The 18,519-nt window shown below is 40.2% G+C and overlaps 1 protein-coding gene across 2 annotated transcripts; it reads right to left on the bottom strand.

Annotated features, from left to right (window-relative positions):
* Nucleotides 1-150: 150 nt before the first annotated feature.
* Nucleotides 151-12,708, bottom strand: UEVLD (UEV and lactate/malate dehyrogenase domains). Of its 2 annotated transcripts, none has more exons than XM_084208572.1 (12): nucleotides 12,646-12,708; nucleotides 10,947-11,031; nucleotides 10,277-10,339; nucleotides 9,390-9,556; nucleotides 8,410-8,545; nucleotides 7,853-7,974; nucleotides 7,102-7,207; nucleotides 5,264-5,434; nucleotides 4,337-4,510; nucleotides 3,962-4,046; nucleotides 3,223-3,346; nucleotides 151-1,945 (listed from the first exon to the last, which is right to left on the bottom strand). In XM_084208572.1, the coding sequence occupies exons 1-12, from the start codon at nucleotides 12,685-12,687 to the stop codon at nucleotides 1,781-1,783; spliced, it is 1,440 nt and encodes a 479-aa protein (XP_084064698.1). In that variant the 5' UTR covers nucleotides 12,688-12,708; the 3' UTR covers nucleotides 151-1,780. The 2 variants fall into 2 exon arrangements, with proteins under 2 accessions (XP_084064698.1, XP_084064699.1); XM_084208573.1 differs by having other exon boundaries at nucleotides 9,390-9,553.
* Between the last annotated feature and the right edge of the window lie 5,811 nt (nucleotides 12,709-18,519).

Below are 18,519 nucleotides of genomic sequence, written 5' to 3'. Positions count from 1 at the left end.
GCTTCCGGCGGCGGCGCCGCTGCCGCGCGTCACGGGGCGGGCATCGAGCGGCACGGCGGTACCGGAGCGCCGCCCAGCGCGGCCAGTGGTGCCATCAAGGAGTACGACACGAACGCAACATCAGATTAATGCACAAAACACGCCTTTAAGAGCTGGCAGCATTTTAGATTAAAATTATTACATAAACACCAAACTAAATAAACAACAGCTTGATTATTCGCATGAAAAGAAATGCCCAACAGATGAGAAACACCACCATGAAAAATAATGTAAAAACTTAAACTCATAGTTTTTTTTCCAAAGTAAGTGAAAAAACCAAACCCCAAAGTGCAGCTTTTAAAAAATATAGCAGCAAAGTTGGTTACCTGTAGCCATCACTAATTTTGCCCAGTCATTTACCACTACAGTGAAAGACATTTGGGTATTCAAAAAAGAAAAAGTCTGAATTACTGAAGGTTTTTTCTTTCTATGTTTAATCCAGTTCTGAGATCAGTATACACTCAGAACTCCCTGCATGCCTGGCTCTTTGTGAAATGGAAACTGGAAGGCACAAAGGATCAGATCTTTGCTCTGCCACAAATTCTGCTTTTGCTCAGAACAAATTTCCAACAATATCTGGAAAACTTCCAACAATATTTGGAAAATTTCCAACCAGACACCCCTCAAAGTGTAAACGTGGAATGACATTCCTAAGCTGCACACAGCAGGAGTGGAGCCCAAGACCTCTGTGCCTGCCATGTGATGCTGAGGTATAATCAGAAGGAATACAGTCTTTTACCAGAAGTAAATCAAGAGGTTAGAACCTGAAACCCCCTTGATCTCAACCATCTGGTTTTTACCTACAAATCCACATCCTTCTTTTTCATCACATCCTTGGTCTCCAGGGAAGAGGCTTACAGGTTCTGTTGCCTTCTCCAGATGCTGATGTAAAGCTCCCAGCCAGCTTTGGTTTGACATCTGAATTGTGCAGATACACCTGTGCTGTTTAACTGCTGGATTTTACCTTTTATTTTTATTTGAAGCCCAGCTCCTGCTTCTCCCATTCAGGAAGAACCCCTGTTGCAGTGCTGCATGTGTGTAGTGAGAACTGCAGGTGCTTTAGTGCTCTGAATGTCCTCACAACACAAAAACAAGCAAGTCATGATTGGAGTATTTCAGACATGATAAAGTGTGAACAGAAATCCACAGCCAATAGTTCAGGTTTGAAGGATACTGTGAACACCATGTTCCCCTTAGTAAACAGCAAAATAACAGGAGTCCGTTGACATAAGAACATTTACAGCCACAGAAGATGGAGCTATGGAATTGCATCCCCAGTGCCTGTGGAGCTGGAGTGTGACTGTAGCCTAAGCAAGCCTCAGATACAGCATTTAAAAGCCACGAGGGAGAGTTCAAGTGGGCTGTGCACACTGGAGCTTCTGCAGAGCTGGGTAAGCCCGTCTCTTTTGCCTCGTAAAGAGGTGCAAAAAGCTAAGAATAACCCAAGAATCAGGCTATAACTGGCAGCCAAAACCCACAGGCAAGTGCCACCTGAATTTAGGTAAAATATTCTTGCGTGTTACCTGCCTCATTTTGGCTACCAAAAGTGCACTTTACAAAGAAAAAATTGCCATACAGTGCGGTATTAAATTATTTAAACCTAAACTGAGAAAGCACTTTTGGAAAGTAAAGTAACAAAGCTTCCTGTTTGCTACAGAAATCCATACACATGAAGCAGCCTCTTCTGCCTTGCAGATCTCCAACTTCAGTGAGCAGACACAGAGGCTTCCCTTGTGCTTCCTTACAGTTTCAGCTGCTGCTGAAGGTCATGAATTGAGCCTGCACTGCTTTGCAGTTTCTCTTGCACCAGTGGGTCTTCCTCCAGTCTGACCATTTCAATCACTCCACTGGTTCCAAGAATACATGGGAGACTTAAGAACACTTCGCTGTTTATATTGCAACACCCCTGAAACACAAAGAACGCTGTCACACACACAGTTGCTTATTTCTGCTGCAACTACACAAAAGCGTACAATTACACAAAATAACTTGATTATTTTAATTAACCAAGGATATTCCAACATATAGCGTGTTTGGATAGGTCAAATTCTTTTAATTTTAGATACTGTACAGTGGGTTACTGTATAGAAACTGTAAAATATTACCATGCAGATAAAAATTGGTGAACCATGCCACTGTTGGGGAATTTTTCCAAGATAGGTAGATAGATGTCTATAGTGCAGACAAAGCTTATTCCACTAAACACCATTTCTTAGCTAGAACAAGCAGGGACACTTCATAGTACAGTATCAGTTATTTTAGGACTGAACAAAAAAAATTAAATAATGCAGCCTAAGAACAGTGAAAAATTTCTCAAATATTGATCCCATACAGATTCTGCAAAAGAATTTATCAAACTTATATCGCTATAATTCAAGTTTACATTGTAGATTGTCTTTATTTTTGTCATCTGGGACATTTTACATTCTATAGATACTTTAAGAGACATGTGACCCCTCTGTATCTATATTTAGTTCAGGAATGATTAAAAACTTCACTTGAAACATAATGATTTAATTAGGTATGTGCTTGTACTCAATAAAATAAGCAGCCAGCTCAACTTCCCTGCACAGGAACATGCAAATTGTCCTTCTGAAGGCTCTAAATTAAAGTGACAAATAAATGTTTCTACATGGTTTTTCTCATCATATGGAATGACCTAATGCTTTAGTGAAGCCTCTCAGGAGAAACTTCAAACAAAATTCAGTCTACAACTTTAAGTTAACTATTGCTTCATAACCTTCTCCTCTTAAGGAAAGTACTAAGGAGTAAAAAAACCAGCTGTTTCAAACTTAATCAAATAAAATGCTGGCAGAAAATGCATTTTATACTTTCAGAAAAGATACAAAATTCTATTGGCTCCTAAAAAAGCCTACATTTAATACTAAACACTCTAAAACTACAACTCACTTTTGCCAAATCCAGCAATTCCAGGGGTGCTGGGCAGCAACCTTAAATGTATTTTCTCTTTGGACTTGTATTTTTAGGAGAATAATCCACTTTTACTATTGGTTTCAGATTAAAACTGTAAGTGATTTTTTTGAGAGCTGTTGTTGGAAGAAAGTAATGGCAGTAGCACTACTTCAGAACAATGAGATGTCTGTGCTGCTAAAATTAATGGTCATATCTGGTATAAATAATATAATTATAATGCCAACCAAAAGGTATTAATAACACATTTACCTTTGCCAGAGTGGATACAGAATGAACCTTTCTTTTATCTTTCAGAATGCTGTCAACCAAATCAGCAACTGAGAGCCCAACAGACCAAGATCTTTGACCTTTTCCCTTTAAGACTTCCATAGCTCTAAACATAAACCAGGAAAAAGAGAAAAACGTGATGATGAGATTGTAATTATTTTTATTTTGGTTTTTATGTAAAACCCAAAATACAGGTTTAAGTGTACTGTGTCAGGTAAAGTGTACTATGAAAATAAAATTCTCTGTTTGGAAAACAACACAATGGAATATAGAATTTCTGGAAAGAATTTCTTTACAATATTTTTTCTCTACACTTGTAACAATTCTCTGTTCTGTCAAGAAGTGTAACTGATAATTAAATCAGTTAAATTCATCCAAACTGGTGCTTGACTTTGAAGCAAATGCTTCCAACACAAGCTCTGAGAAAAGTGGGCCAGAAGACTTGTCTGGTATATGTTTTAAATACACAATCAAACAGCTCTGATATTCTGCTGTGTATCATGGTGTCTCCTTACATTGCCACAGGCACAATGTTGGTAAGAATTTCAGAAAAAACAGCCGTATACAGATCCATAAAAGTGAATGACAACTTGACCTACAATTTCCTGTTAACTCAAAGTATGAACCATTTAGAGCAAGCTTTCCCCATTCACGAAGAGCTGAAAAACATGTAAACACCAAGTGCCTAAACATGAAGGGAAAAAGTTATAATGGTGCTTACGTGTTAGCCACCTTTTCCCTTGAGTTACGAGCAGCCATTGCTTCTGTTTGATTTGCAGCTACATTACAGCTGGTCCATGATGGTACTAAATAGAAACAACCAAAAAAACAAAAGCATTTGAGGTGGTGGTTTGTTTTGTTTGTTTTTTTTTTTCTTCCTCTGACAAATGGCAAATACTTTTGCTACTACTCCAGTCTACAGATTTGGTACCCCACAACTGCATTACTTAAAGCCATTATGATGAGAATTTACCACTCTTCTTATTACTTTTCTCGTTATCTTAATTACTTTTCTCAATTATTCTTTCATTATTCAGTTATTTAGGCCCTGCCAGGACATTACATGCTCATGGTCATTAAAAAAGCATCACTTTACCTTTGTCTTCCCCTTGTTCACCAATAACCCAGGCATCTTTTGCCAGCACCTTTGATTTCAAAAGGTTGGTCAGAATGTACCGAAATCTCTCTGAATCGAGGTTGGCACCAACTCCAATTACTCTGCTTTTGGGAAATGAGCTCAGCTTCCATGACACAAATGTCATTACTTCAACTAAATGTCAAAGAAAAAATCATGTTGTCAATGAAGGACCACTCAAAATTCAACTCAACTGCAACTTTTGAATCATCATTATGAAAAACTCTAGACTTTACTTTAGAAAAGGCATAAGCATGTAAGAACATATTTCAACCTAAAACACAAAGTCAGGTGGGGAAGAAGTGAAAAAATAAGAACAATAATGATAAGAGAATGAGAAGAGCTGTCTTCAGTGCACTACAGGATAGAGCCTCACACTTCTTTACCTTTCCTAAGTAGTGATTTTGCTTTGTCTTTGTTCACAGTACCAAAAACCTGGAAATTTAAACCTTTCACCAAATTCTAGCGGCAATATTTACTATTAATGCTATACTTTGTATCTGAGTAGCTTGTAAGTGTGATCATATGGCACATAACCCACATGGATCTATCCTTCCTGAAAGGAGAAATGTGCACATAAAACTCACAACTGACAAGACAACAGCCAATGGATGCTACTGATGTAGACACAGGTTGAAACTATGCACAGAAACATACAGAAATACATACCTGTTACACAAAATAAAGTACATTATTTTCTTTTATCTTGGTAACAGTAAAGAAAAAACCCTCAAAGACAGTGTCCTGCTCAAAGCTGAAAAGGAAAACATCTTTCAGAGTAGCAAGAATTTTTGACTAACCAGGTGTATTCATCAGTAACATATTTTTAAAACAGGCCAGAGAAAAAGCCAGGTGAGGGACAGAACATTATGCAAAGTACCAGCATACCTGGATGAGAAGCAACAAGCAGAACAGCATTCTGACTGTAGTGAGATACTGCTGGAATAATTCCTCTGAACAAATCCACATTGCTTTGTATGACATCGAGGTAAGTCTGAGCATTACCCAGAGAATTAACTGTAAGCACCACAACTTTGGAATCAGCTGAAGCAGAAAAATCTAAAAATATAAAGAAAAGAAATTTTGACATTTATGTCATTCTACTGAGTTTTGAATGCAAAACCAAGAGCTGTTCTAAAGGCTGAACTACAGCATCCAGCTTAATTAGGGATTCTTTGCTCCTGTCCCCCTCATATCCCCCAGTGTGGAATTTAGGGCACTTCCACAGCACCTATAAAACACAGCTCTCCCACAGAGCTACTTTCCTGGTTTATATGTATCAAAAACAAAAGGTAGACTACAATTTGTCGAAGGTTACAGAGCAGAGACCAGAAAACATCTAGCTTTGACAAATAAATTTTTTCAAGTTTTCCTGGCAAGAAAGAAAAAAAAATCCATGAAAATGCTCCTTAATTTTTATTCCAACACTTAAAGGGGAAAGATTTTTACTCCTTTATATGAGGCTTCTTCTATAATTTCTGATCTTATACCTTAATCAAGGGCATGTAGACACATGAAAAGCACTCCAAAAGTCTATTTATTAACTCAAACAAAAGACAAATTATACTTAGCTCAAATAAATACACAACCACACTTGCTGCAGGAATTTATAAGTCAAAGCTGCCTTGAGCAGGTATCTCTGAATATCTGAGTGCCACACAGGTGATCAAGCCTGGACACAGAAATAAGGTGATTTGTCTGTTGCCCCACTTTTGTAACCAGCTGAAGCCAAAGCAGAGGTATAATGCACTGACAAATTAAAACCATACTAAACAGGATAGAATTAATACCAGCTTGCCCAAAGCTAGATAGAAACATACTAAAATAGCAGGTGACAGTATACAAGCATTTTGTAGTATTGTAACACTACCAAGCTTCTTATATCACAGCTAAATGCAAACATGCAACAGGCAACCACAGAGGCACAAACAGATATGTGGCACAGTTGCACAACCAGGGTTCAGGCAAAAAGGTGTGCTAGCAGTAAAACCTGCAAGATAAGATCAAAGAATGCACAGCAGGCAATGCCAGGTGCAGAATAAACCACAAAGATGCCTGGTGGAACCAGAACTAGTCCCTGTCCCCAAAATAAGATAAATTAAAAGAGAAGCACAAGAAAACCCCTAATTTAATCTTGCAAAGGGTGCAAGGAACATGGAAACATGACACATAAGCAAGGAAGAATGCTACTCAATTCAGCTCCAGCTTTCCTTGTGGAAAAACTTCTGAGCTGCATGGCCTCAACCTCTGTAACCATCAAAGGCTATAACTAATCACTAATTAGAGAGACATGGCACTGTCCCTTGTTGACTGAGGACAAGGTTATTAAGGACTCATTGTCTGAATATGCAGTGATAGAGATCAAGGACTCTCTTGCCCCATGTGCATGTTTAATGAACATCAAGCTAGAAAAGCAGCACTGTGAAACACACCTTTATTTGTCAGCCTTTTGAACACTGCTTTCACAGCCTTCACTAATTCCCATGCAAATATTTCCCCCCCTTCCCTCCCTCTCTCTGCTCATGACAAAAAAGTTCTAGCTTGGCTGCTCTGTATTTCTGCATGAGTCCAATTTCAGCATTAGCCTCTTACCTGCAAGTACAGACTTTTAAAAAAAAGATAGCCTATGTGCCACTGTCTCCCCCCAGGTGTCCAGCTCTTGTTAAAATGAGCACAAGCACACACAGTACAGCACCCACTCCTGTTCCAGAAACAACATCTCATACCTTTGCTGATCTCCACATTTGGCACAGCAAAAATCTCCAAATCCATGGTCCCTCCTTTTGCTGCACCTTCAGAAAGATCCAAAAGAACCACCTTGTCTGCAACATCCTGTATGAATAAAAATAATACAGATCAATAATAAACCAAAACAAAACTTGTTCATGTGGGAATGAGGAATAAGAACCAAATTTCCTCCCATTTCATTGTCTGCTGTACTGTGTACAAATCAAACAAAATTACTGGTCAAAATTCCTGCCAAATCACAAGGAAAAGGACTTAGTTTTGTGAGTTTTTTGTTTGTTTTGTAATGTGTTTTTTCCCAGCTGGACTTCCTAAATATCTCTGGGAAGTCAAAAATTACTGTTACTGGTGCTAAAAACTACTGTTAAGAAAATACTGTTAATGTTGTATCTAACATACAGCTGTGATGCAGTACAGCCAATCTACAGACTATCCTTTTCCAGGGAACTAGGAGATCCCAGCTGTAAGAGGCTACTGCTGAGACAAGAATCCTTTAGGGATTTTCAAAGTAAGTGAATTCAATACTCAACCCTTTGAATTAAAAAAGCCAACTGAGAAACCAGGGCAGAAAACGAACACCTCTGCAAGTCCCTAAGTTAACTGAAGAGACAAATGACCTATGCAGTGACAGTTGTTAAAACTGATGAGGTGTTCCTTAGTGTCAGATCATAAGAACTAGATTGGAATCCTCTCTCTTAATCAGGTCTCTTGCTATTTTTAAGAATTATGTACCTTTGCTGCAACTGCTAGTACACATGCAATGCCAAGATCTCCAGCTCCAACAACAGTAATTTTGTTAAAACATCCTTCATTTCTGCTTCCAGTTTTATTCCTTGATTTCATGTCAGTCTCTCCTGCAATTAAAAGAAAACCACAAACTTGGGTACTGGTCCACACTGTATCAATACAGGTATTGCTGCTTCATAAAGGATCATGGTTGTGCCAGAGTTGAATCAAGTTACATCAAGTTGAATCAAGTTTCAAAATAGCAGTCAAGACTGACCACGGATAATCCATCACAACTTGCAAGGTGTAAAACAAATATTCCTCTCTAGACAGGATTGGTTTTTTCACTAAGTAGAAATACACAAGCATGACAACAGCAAGAAGCTAAACACTGATACCACAAAACCAGCACTCTCTTTGCTGCTGTTACAGGTGCATACAGACCACGGGCATAAAATTTGCAAAATATAAACCATGTAGGTTTCTTTGTGACATCAGGTAATGACAGTAAGTGAATATATTTTATAAAAACATTAGAAATGAGTCCATGAAAACATCCCCACCTTCAGTAATCTTTGCAATATAGGAGAGAAGTTCTGATTGCCTGGCTGCATCAGAAGATGACAGTGAGTACAAAGGGAGCTCTTCCTCAAACTTTGCAATCATTTCCTTGATTAATCCAATGAGAGTTGATTTAGGCTGAAATACAGCAGACAGAAGACAAAAAAGCTGAACAGCTATTTCATGTTGTGGTATCAGCTATGAACTGCCAGAGCCATACAAAATTTAATCACATTATAAATACTGACACTCTTAACATGTACACAAACACCTAAGCGAGAGAAAAGCATCACTTTGAGAAGATACTTTCCAAACAGGAGTATGAGGAATTTAACAAAATTCCTCATAACTAAAACTGAAATTACCAGTGCTAGTAGTTTTTGAAGGCATCCATTGAATATATGGAAGCCTTTAATATAGCCACATCCAGTATTATAAAAGTATTACAAATCCTAGCTAAAGAGAAGTTAGTTCAGTCTTATTAGATGAGCTCAACTGTCCACAGTTCTGGCATCTCAGTCCTCCTCCAGGCTAAACACTGTGAAGTCAATAGAAGTTCCCTTAGGAATTTCTGTATCAATATGCAAAATACAGCCCATTCATTTTTAAAAGCTGGCATTCATTAAATAATTTTTACTGGCCTGGCAGTCATATTTAAGTGAGTAATTTAATACAGTGCATAAAATCATTTAGCAACAGCACTGACTTTTGAATCTCTGTGGTGTTTCAGAGTTCTGCCAAAAGAGACATACCCAAAAGGCAGAAACTTACACTGAACTTTCCTGAGAGATACTCAACTGTTCTCACTATTCACAGCAACAAAGTATCATGAGGCTAACATTACTTTATAAAGAATCAGTCCCTTTTTTCATTAGAATTACTTCCAACTGCTTTTACCAGCCTCAGACTGCCTGAAAGCTCCACATGATACCCTGCAATATTCCCAAATGCTTCCCTCCCTGTCAGCCACCCCACCTCTTACATGGCTCCAGTTCTGCAGGTAGGGCAAATAAATCCTGCCCCGTGCATCCACGTGTTTCCCCACTGCAATGCCCATGTTTGGAGTTGGCTTCAGGAAGCAAATGGGGGGAGCAAAGGGATGAGAATCCAGGATCCACAGACGAACAGGTATGTTATAGGAATTACCTGCTAAAATAAAAGCCATTACTAACTTCTGCTCTGAGAAGAGACACTTAAGACCAGTCGTGTGTGATGTAATTCACACTTTGTTTGTAGTAACAAAGGAAAAAAGCCTGACAGAGCACTTCCAGATTCACACTGGAAGAGATTTATATTACTTAGGCTAATTAATAAAACCAGATCAACTTGAAATGCTACTTATTGTGCATTTCTTAATATAAAGCTCTGTTGCTGTTTTGCTTCCCAGGGTCCTCTCTCAGCCAACATGTCCCCTTTTCCCAGCAAAGAAAGCTTTCATACCTGTATTTCATACTTATTTTATGACTTAACACCTAGTGCAAAAAAGCATCTGTAAAGAGCTTTGCATCAGACTTTAAAGGCTTTAAGTTGAAAATAAAAAATTGCCTACAAGTTATTTTTGGACACTGTCTATACAAGTGTAGGTCTCAGAGAGTTCACACAAGCTCCATTAGCATCAAAGAGTTTGCTAACAAACAAAACTATTTTTAAAATAGTTTATTTATTTATTTAATTAATAACACCTTATTTCAGCATCTGTGCACTTCTTTCTGCAGTAGAAGTGACTTCTGCCAATTCAAACAAAATATTTTCTAGTCCCCTCTCAAGACTTAACAGTTCACTGCACAGTGAACTGTTAAGAGGCAGCACCCAACATATTCTACATTTGGATTCAGAACTGCCAAGAAAATTATATTTGATTTATCTTACCATATTTCACTGGAACAGTACCACTAAAATTCAGGAGGTCCTTCTGGGATCCATCCTTGAAGGCTGAAATGAAAAATGCAGTTAAAAAAAACCCAAAAAACTCCTTTCAAACCTGGCAAAACAATTCCATCCACAACTACAAATATCCAACAGTGATTTTTCTTTAACTGCTTCTGAAAGAACTAAGGCTAGAATATTACCAAAGGCACCCCCGACCTTTTAAAATATTTTCTTAATTAAATTTAGCAGAAATTGCATTGGTACAACTAAGCACATCATTAGTCTGAAAACCCTCTGTCCTGGGTAATGCTGATGTTGTAGGAATTTCCAGTCAGGCTGATGGATTCTGGAAGCCTCACTCTGTAAGCTAAAGCCATCAAAATACTTTCAATACAATAATGAAATATGGGAAAAATGTTGTTACATCAATCTTCTATAATTACTGAGAAGTTGAAGTAAGATGAAGTAAATGAAGTGCCAAGGTTTTTATATGTATGCATCCTTGGAAGAGCATTCAGGAACAATAATGTGGCAGGAGAAATTTTACTGCAAGTCAACATAAAGACAGGAACACAACAGAAATATATTCACATTCTATTACACACAGCCTGCATTTATGGCAAGTAAGAATCTCCACAAATAGTTCAGAGTTAAGTGTATCACTTCTTACTGTATGTGTTCATGGAGAATGTGAAGTTGGGGTAGGTCTTGCTTACATCCTTCAGCTCTTCTATGGTCAGGTCTCTGAACTTGTACTGTGAAGGGGGAGAAAAAAATAAGGAAAAAAGTTTCACTTCAAAGGCTTCTGTATGAGAGTTAGGGAAAAGGACACTATAGAAGGCAGAAACACAAGAAGGGGAAGGTAATAATTACTTTAGTATTATAAATACTAGAAATAATTTTGATGTGAGATAAATTACCAAAGAGAATTGATTACAAAAGCTTTGAAGCTATTGCAGGTCTGCTGTTGAAATTCTGAACATCACTGCTTATATATAATTTCTTCTCCTTTACAGCTGTGTCTGTAGAAGTTTAGTAAAACTTAGTCTCCTCTGCACATATTAAAGAGAATGTAAGAATATGAACCTCTTAGGAAAAGGAGGTTATTTTCTTACTGACAGAGTTAAACTCAGGTCCACCTGTACACATTTTAAAAGCGTTTACTAACATGTCACTTTCCACAAATGTGTCAAATGTGTAAGTAATCAGCCTCTAGGATTTTTTTTCATTTTTAAGCTGTCCTTGAGAGCTGAGAAAACGAATTACTGCTGCCTCATTGAGACTGTCCCCAGCCAGTCCAATACCTGAGCTTCCAAGAGATTTGCATCCTCCCACATTCCAAAGTTACAAAGAGTATTTTCCATTTCCTAGATTAGAGCCTCTGCTTCTCCTTTAGGAACCTAGTGCTATTTTTTTGGAACCCTTGCCTAAGCAAACAAAACTGCTGCCTGACAGTAGCTTAAAGAGCTGCTCACTGCCCTGGAATAATTGTCACAAAACAGTAGCTAGAATCGACTTTCTCTTCAGTCTGTCACCCTGGCAGTAATGTGACAGCTGTGGGCATGGCACAGTTATTTTCTACTGTCTATAGGAAAACAGAGCTACTGACAAAAAACACCTTTCAGTCAGCTTCTCCCATCACTGGATTCTGCAAAGTCATGCACAAAAAAAAAAAAAAAAAAAAAAAAAAAAAAAAAAAAAAAAAAGAATCCAACGTTCCCTAATTAAGAATGTCTACACAACTTACACTTAGGGCATTTTTTGGAGGCGTTGATATAGCTGGTTGTGAAACCAAAGTCATCTTTCCCCAGCTGGCCTCCTTCTATTGATAGCATTCCTATCAAGCAGTTTATTCTCTTTTAAAGATCACAGGATTTACGGGCTGACTCACGTACAGACCTTCCTCATTTCGCACCCAAAATTATTTGGCACGGCCGAAGCCCAAATACGTGCCCCTCAGTTTCTCACGCGGGAATTAAAACGCTCAGAGCGATGCTACAACAACGCGTCTGTGCTGCTAAGGCGTGGAGGTGGGGAATGCCATTAAGGGAAAAAAAAAGTTATGGATTTCCGATGAGTGAAGAGTAAGGTTTGAGTAGCGAGGCACAGCGTTAACCAGGGGGGTAAATTGATGCGTGGCGCAACTTTAAGCTCGGCGGTATTAGGACAGCGCAGACACCGGGATGCGAAGGTGCGAAGGTACGGGACAGGAGGGGACGGGAGTCCCTCGGCAGCCGCCCCCAGGGCCCAGCCGCCATCCCGGCCCCGCGCCGCCCCCGCCGCCGGCTCCCTCCGCCCTCGCCCTCCCTCAGCGCCGCCCGCGCGCCCCCTCCCCTCCCCTCCCCTCCGCCCCCCGCGAGCGCGCGCACCTTGCCCAGCTGCCGCCGCAGCGCCTCCTCCGCCAGCGCCATGGCGGCGCGCGCCGCTTCCCGGCGGGCCCCGCGCGGGGCAGCACCGCCCTCAGGGAGGCGGGCTGGGATCGGCCGGGGAAACGTGGGGGGGACTCGGGCTTTTCAGTGCCTTTCCAAGGCGTCTGGGAGCCGGAGGGCTCATAAACGCTTGGTGAGCATCTGGGCTAGGTGCTGTTTCCACCCGCCATGGTGTTGCAAAATGTGGAATGTGTCGAGATTATCTTGAACGGGAATCTTCTTTGATGTAAGATCATTGTGTACTTTCAAGCCTAATTAGATGAGGAGGGAGCAGCCAGCGTCCAGTCAAGGACACCCGTGAACGAACAAGCATTAAGGATGCAGTAAATCAAGGTGTTGTTCATAGAATCACAAACTATGGTGAGTTGGAAGAGAGCCACCAGGATCATGGGGTCCAGCTCCTGGCCCTGCACAGGGCACCCCAGGAGTCACACCCTGTGCCTGAGAGCATTGCCTGAATGCTTCTGGAGCTCTGTCAGGCTGGTGCTGGGAGCACTGCCCTGGGGAGCTGTTCCAGTGCCCAGCCAGCCTCTGGGTGAAGAGCCTTTCCCTGATACCCAACCTAAACCTCCCCTGACCCCATCACACCATTTCCTTGAGTCCTGTCACTGGTCATCACGGAAAGACTTCAGTGTCTGCCCCCCTGCTTCCCCTCATGAGGAAGTTGTAGACTGCAAAGACATCTCCTCTCAGTCTCCTTCAGGCTGAACAAGCCCAGTGACCTCACCCACTTCTACAGCCTCTCCTCCAGACCCTTCCCCATCCTTGTGATCATTCACAGATATTTAGGGATGCGGGGATTTCTTCCCTCTGTGTTGACAGTATCAAAACTGATTTGCAACTTTATGGAATTACAAATATGTAAATACAAATCTGACATGAATTTATTTCCCTGCATTAGTCTTTTATTTTTTAAGCCTCCCTACAACGTAGCAGAGAGACTGAAGAACTGCCTTTTGGAAAGTGGGCCATGCAAGTCTGATGGCCAATTCAGTGGAAAACACAGTAGGTCCAGCAAGGTTAATGGTGACAAATGCCAGTTCTACCCCCCTGACTGACCAGAAAACTGACAGAACAGGACAGACTAAGCATGATAGTAGCACGTTTTTACAAGGAGCAAAATCTTGAGAAAGCTCATGCAATTTTTTTTTCCCCCCCTCACTGGAGGCCACAGATACAAGGCCAGAAGCAGACAGTAACTAAGAGCACAGTTGTTGATACAGCCATAGCAGAAAATAATTAGGTTTAGAACAACCTTCATTAAGCTTCTCCATCATACATAATGCTTAATGATGCTGATTCTGCTTCTGTGCTGAAGTTGTGTGTGATGTAATGAAGAATGTTACAGCTTTAGTGTTCAGTTTGGAAAGTAGCACAAGCTCAGTCCTTCAGGCCTCAGGCATTGCAGATTCCAGCAAGTACTACGCATCATTTGCCCAGGAAGCATAGTACATCCTCAGTGAAACTTTTACAGAATGATCAGCATGAACATTTATCTAAAACTTTTAATTTGAAAAATAATTTTGTGATAATTTGAAAATAATTTTGTTTTACGAAGGTCTTAGCATAGAATAATGTTTGAGAATAAAACATTCATTTTAAATTTTAAATCTCAAGCATCTAAATTTTTCTTATTATTTCACAACTGGGAAAGTCTGATAGATTTATAGTTATTAGTAAGTTTGATGTTTGGAAACACTTTAAAAATCTCTATGTTCACACATAACCAAAACAATCATAACAACCAGGAGAGTGACCACATCCCTGTGGCAGTGACACACTGCTGCTGGTAGGAGTGTTTCTATTTAAGGCTTAGAAGTCACCCTTGACTAAGCTTCCACCCAAACTACAGATGCAAATTTCTTAGTACTCACTGTTCCAACTCATTTCAATTCCAAGCTGGGTCTGTGTCCTCTGACTCAAAATCTTCTCTAAACATCATTTGCAATGAGTAACTCTCTATTACATCAACACAGTATTTATTGCCAACTAATCTCTAGGTAATGAAACATTTTGCTAGCAGGCTAACACACAGCCTTGCTGCCCCATGTATCCTCTAGCAGTTCCTCTGCCCCCATCACTGGTAATACTCTTCCAAATGAAGCCATAGAATTTCACATATATTCTTACCAAACAAGCTGTAGAAGTTCTCCCAAACTGGGATTTATCAAGCAATACATCCAGCTCTGTTATTATTGCAACTCCTCACTGCATAAAAAGTTACCCTATGTATTAAAAACCATCATTCTGCCAGCAGTACAGACATTCGTCCTGATCAAGATGTTTTCTTTGAGACTTGGTAGAAAAGTTAAGATGGTTAATGAAACAGAAAATAGACTGCAATTTCTCAAGTGCTAAGGGAGAGGGCAAAGCAAAATTACGGTCTTGGGATGACATGGATCTTGCCTTGCAGCATATGACTTTGGAATTTTATTCAGCTCTACACAAGAGGAAAATTACATTTCTACAGCCTCAAACTTTCCTACTCTAAATACAAGTCTTATTATTCTGCTTGCCTGTGAACATCCTGCATCTATACAGTTGCAAGCTTAGAGATAAGCCAGGGGAAATGATTCTCAACAACAGGAAACTACTATCCAGGAAGCATTTTAAAGGATTTTCTCCAGTGGAGAAAATCATGCAGTGCTATGAGTTGTCTAAAGTAACTTCAGAGTAATGGAATGGAAATTACAAGTTCAACTTGTAACTATTACACGCTAAGGGGAAAATTTGCACTTCTAAAATATACTCAAGTGATCATCCCAGATACCAAAGACTGGGTAATAGCTGCAGACACACCACAACACAAGTGGCAGGAACAAGCTTCCTAACAAAACCCAAACCACCTCCAGCTCTGGGAATATCATGACTAAGAGCATTATTTATCTCAATGCTCCCCTTTGTTCTGAACAACCAGCAAGTCACCCATGTGTGTGATCTACACTGGGACCATTTTGTATGTCAGAACAATCACTTACAAAACACCAACCAACCAACGCTGGATTTAAGCCAGCAGCTATGAGGTACATCAGCCCTCACTGCCAACTGTAAAAACAGTGAAGAGACTTTCCACAAAAGTGTTGTATTTTCCTGCCAGCTTCAGCATCTCATACTGCTTGTAAACAGGGCTCCCCATAGCCTGGGCCATGTCGCACACCATGCACTGCCATTACCACATTCCCTGTGTACACAGCTGGCACAGAAGCCAGGTTAATAAAGGGGTTGCTGGCTCCCTCCTTTTGGTTGGGGAAGAGGGTGGTAACAGCAGCACATCCCTCTGCCTGAACTCTCAACACTCACCAGGACCAGGTAGGACTAGGTGCCTATCTACACATCATTTACAGTCACATTTGTCCCTGGTGTGGAGGTCTCAGAAACTGTTTCTACACATTCTGTACAGATCAAGAACCAGATAAAGTGCCCCTCCTGTCCAAAAATAACTGTAATCAGTATTATTCATCAGCTACAGAGCAGCAGGTCAATCTACAGATGCTCTGCTCTACCATACACATTTCTTTGTTTGGCCAAACCTTGACATACTGAATATAGGTAAGGACCACAAGGCATCCATACTACACAAGAGCTGGAAGATGGTGGCAGGGAGAATTATTGCCTTATTGTGATAGGGAGCTGAGGACAGCCCCACAACAAACATCATGTACCCTTAGTTGCACCATTCAAGGAAGCTACTTACCTCTCCTGAAGAAATCCACAAGAGAGGTTTCATACATGGAGAAGTGCATGTAAGGCACTCAAACAGCCTTTTGTACTCAATGCGTTCACGGGTATGTGTTCAGTTATTCCCATGCACTACAAAACCTGGAACTCTACACTCAAGTGTTTTTCAAATCAGAATCCAGCCAACTCCTTCCACCAAAAAAATCTATTGAAGCTCTTGATTCTTTAAATTGTTGATTACCATCTACTTTCAGACAGAGTATGAGATGGCATCAGTTCAGAACACTTGCCTGTTCTCAAGGAAGGAATGTTGAGAAAGTTACATCCAGGATTCAAAAAAAAATCATGAATTTGCCAGTAGAGGGAGAAGGATGTAGGGAAAACCCAAGACTTCCATGAAGAACCAAAGGCAGGAACCCTCAAAGCAAATTAAGCATCAGGTGGTGAGGAAAAACAGAACTATTAGTTGTGGACAGAGAAGTCAGAACTAAACTCATGACATTTACGATTACTTCAGGAATGACCTCTGTCCTTAATTTCATTCCACAGAGTATGGTAAACATAGTATGTCCAGGCTTTTTAGATTACCAGACTCATGGAAAAATGAATGTTTCCATATGCAGTTCCAGAGGTAAGAAGAGGCTATCCATGGGATAAATAAACTGCAGTTCTGTCTTGTGGAACTGAAATCTTATTCCAAATAAACTACAACTAAAAGCTGTCCTCTGTTGCCTTTTTTGTTGCAAGGCAAGGCGACCTGGTTCTAAGGAGCAGCACGGTGGTCCAATCTTACCCAGGACCATCCGGGCCAGTGACACACGTGACATCAATGTGATGGACGGTCAAAGGCCTTTATTGTCTCATATCATGGGGTTATATAGGTTTGGGGGTCTGCATTACATCACCTAGGGGTCTTGCATTACCTTCTATGGTTAGTAAGGGGTGGAACTTTACTAGGGTTAGTGGAAAGTTACTGGAATTGGGAGGATCACATTCTTTTGGCTTATCTCTTATCTTAGGGAGTTGGGGGGAAAGGAATGTCTAGCTTTCCATTACATCGCGTAATCTTTCGCGGCACCTTGCCTTGACCACTACAGTCCTCAAACAAGGGAAGCCTGTAATTTTTCCCAAATCTGAATAAAATAATTTTGCTTTCAGAACTAGCTTTACTGGCTGGGTTAAGATAATGACTCAATGTAGAACCTCCTCCTGAACAGAACACCAGTGCCTTGAAATCATGGCTGATATTGACTGATCACAGCTGTTAAGCTACATTAAAAATCTAAAGGGAATTCCATACAAGGTAGTTCAAAAAAAGATATGATTTCATGCCTTCAAAACAAGGTAGTCATAGGACACATTAAATGCAGACTTGCAATATTTTAAGACTTTTTTTTAAGCACAAGAGTGTGCAAGCATTGCTGTTCCCCAGAAAGGGAGGTGGGCTCATTAGTGTGTATCCATTCTGAAGTGGGTCACAGCATCAGCTGATCACAACAGTCATTTACTTCCACCATCAAAGCAGAAAACCCTTCCAGAGGAGACAGCCATCAAGGGAGTTCAGACTCCTTACACGGGAATACAGAAACCCAGAAGGATGCTGCTTGTGAGCATTTCAAATGCAGAAAATTAAAGGCAATGGGCACACTTGGTTATATTTTAATTCTAAATACATGTTCCTCCAAGTACATATTATGTGACAGCCTAAAGTGCAGGAGACACCAGGAACTTTCAGATCTTTTCTGAAGTGTTAAGTGGCTCCATAACATTTTTCATACCTTCTTGCTGGCTGCATGAGAACCAATCTCAGAGAACATTCAGACTGACACTGCTGTATGTGAGAGCTCAGAGGAAACAGAAGAAAGTAATTCTGATAAATCTTCCATAAAAGTAAACCAATGAGAAATAGCAGTAAAATGTTTAATGCCTGTTATTTATTGTACACATACTCTGTAAAATGTATATGCATTTGGTGTGTGCTAAAGTATACACTTCCTTGACAGCACCAGAGAGCAGGTAAGCTATGTACGAGTTTTTAACCTGATTTTATCACATTGTGTAAAAAGACACTGCACACATGATATCCCCAAAGGCAAAAAAATCATTGGCTAAAACTAGAAGCACCCTTATTTACAT

Source organism: Fringilla coelebs (genome assembly GCF_963513975.1).
Source record: "Fringilla coelebs genome assembly, chromosome: 6".
Lineage (NCBI taxonomy): Eukaryota > Metazoa > Chordata > Aves > Passeriformes > Fringillidae > Fringilla > Fringilla coelebs.
This window is presented reverse-complemented; position numbering and strand designations above follow the sequence as displayed.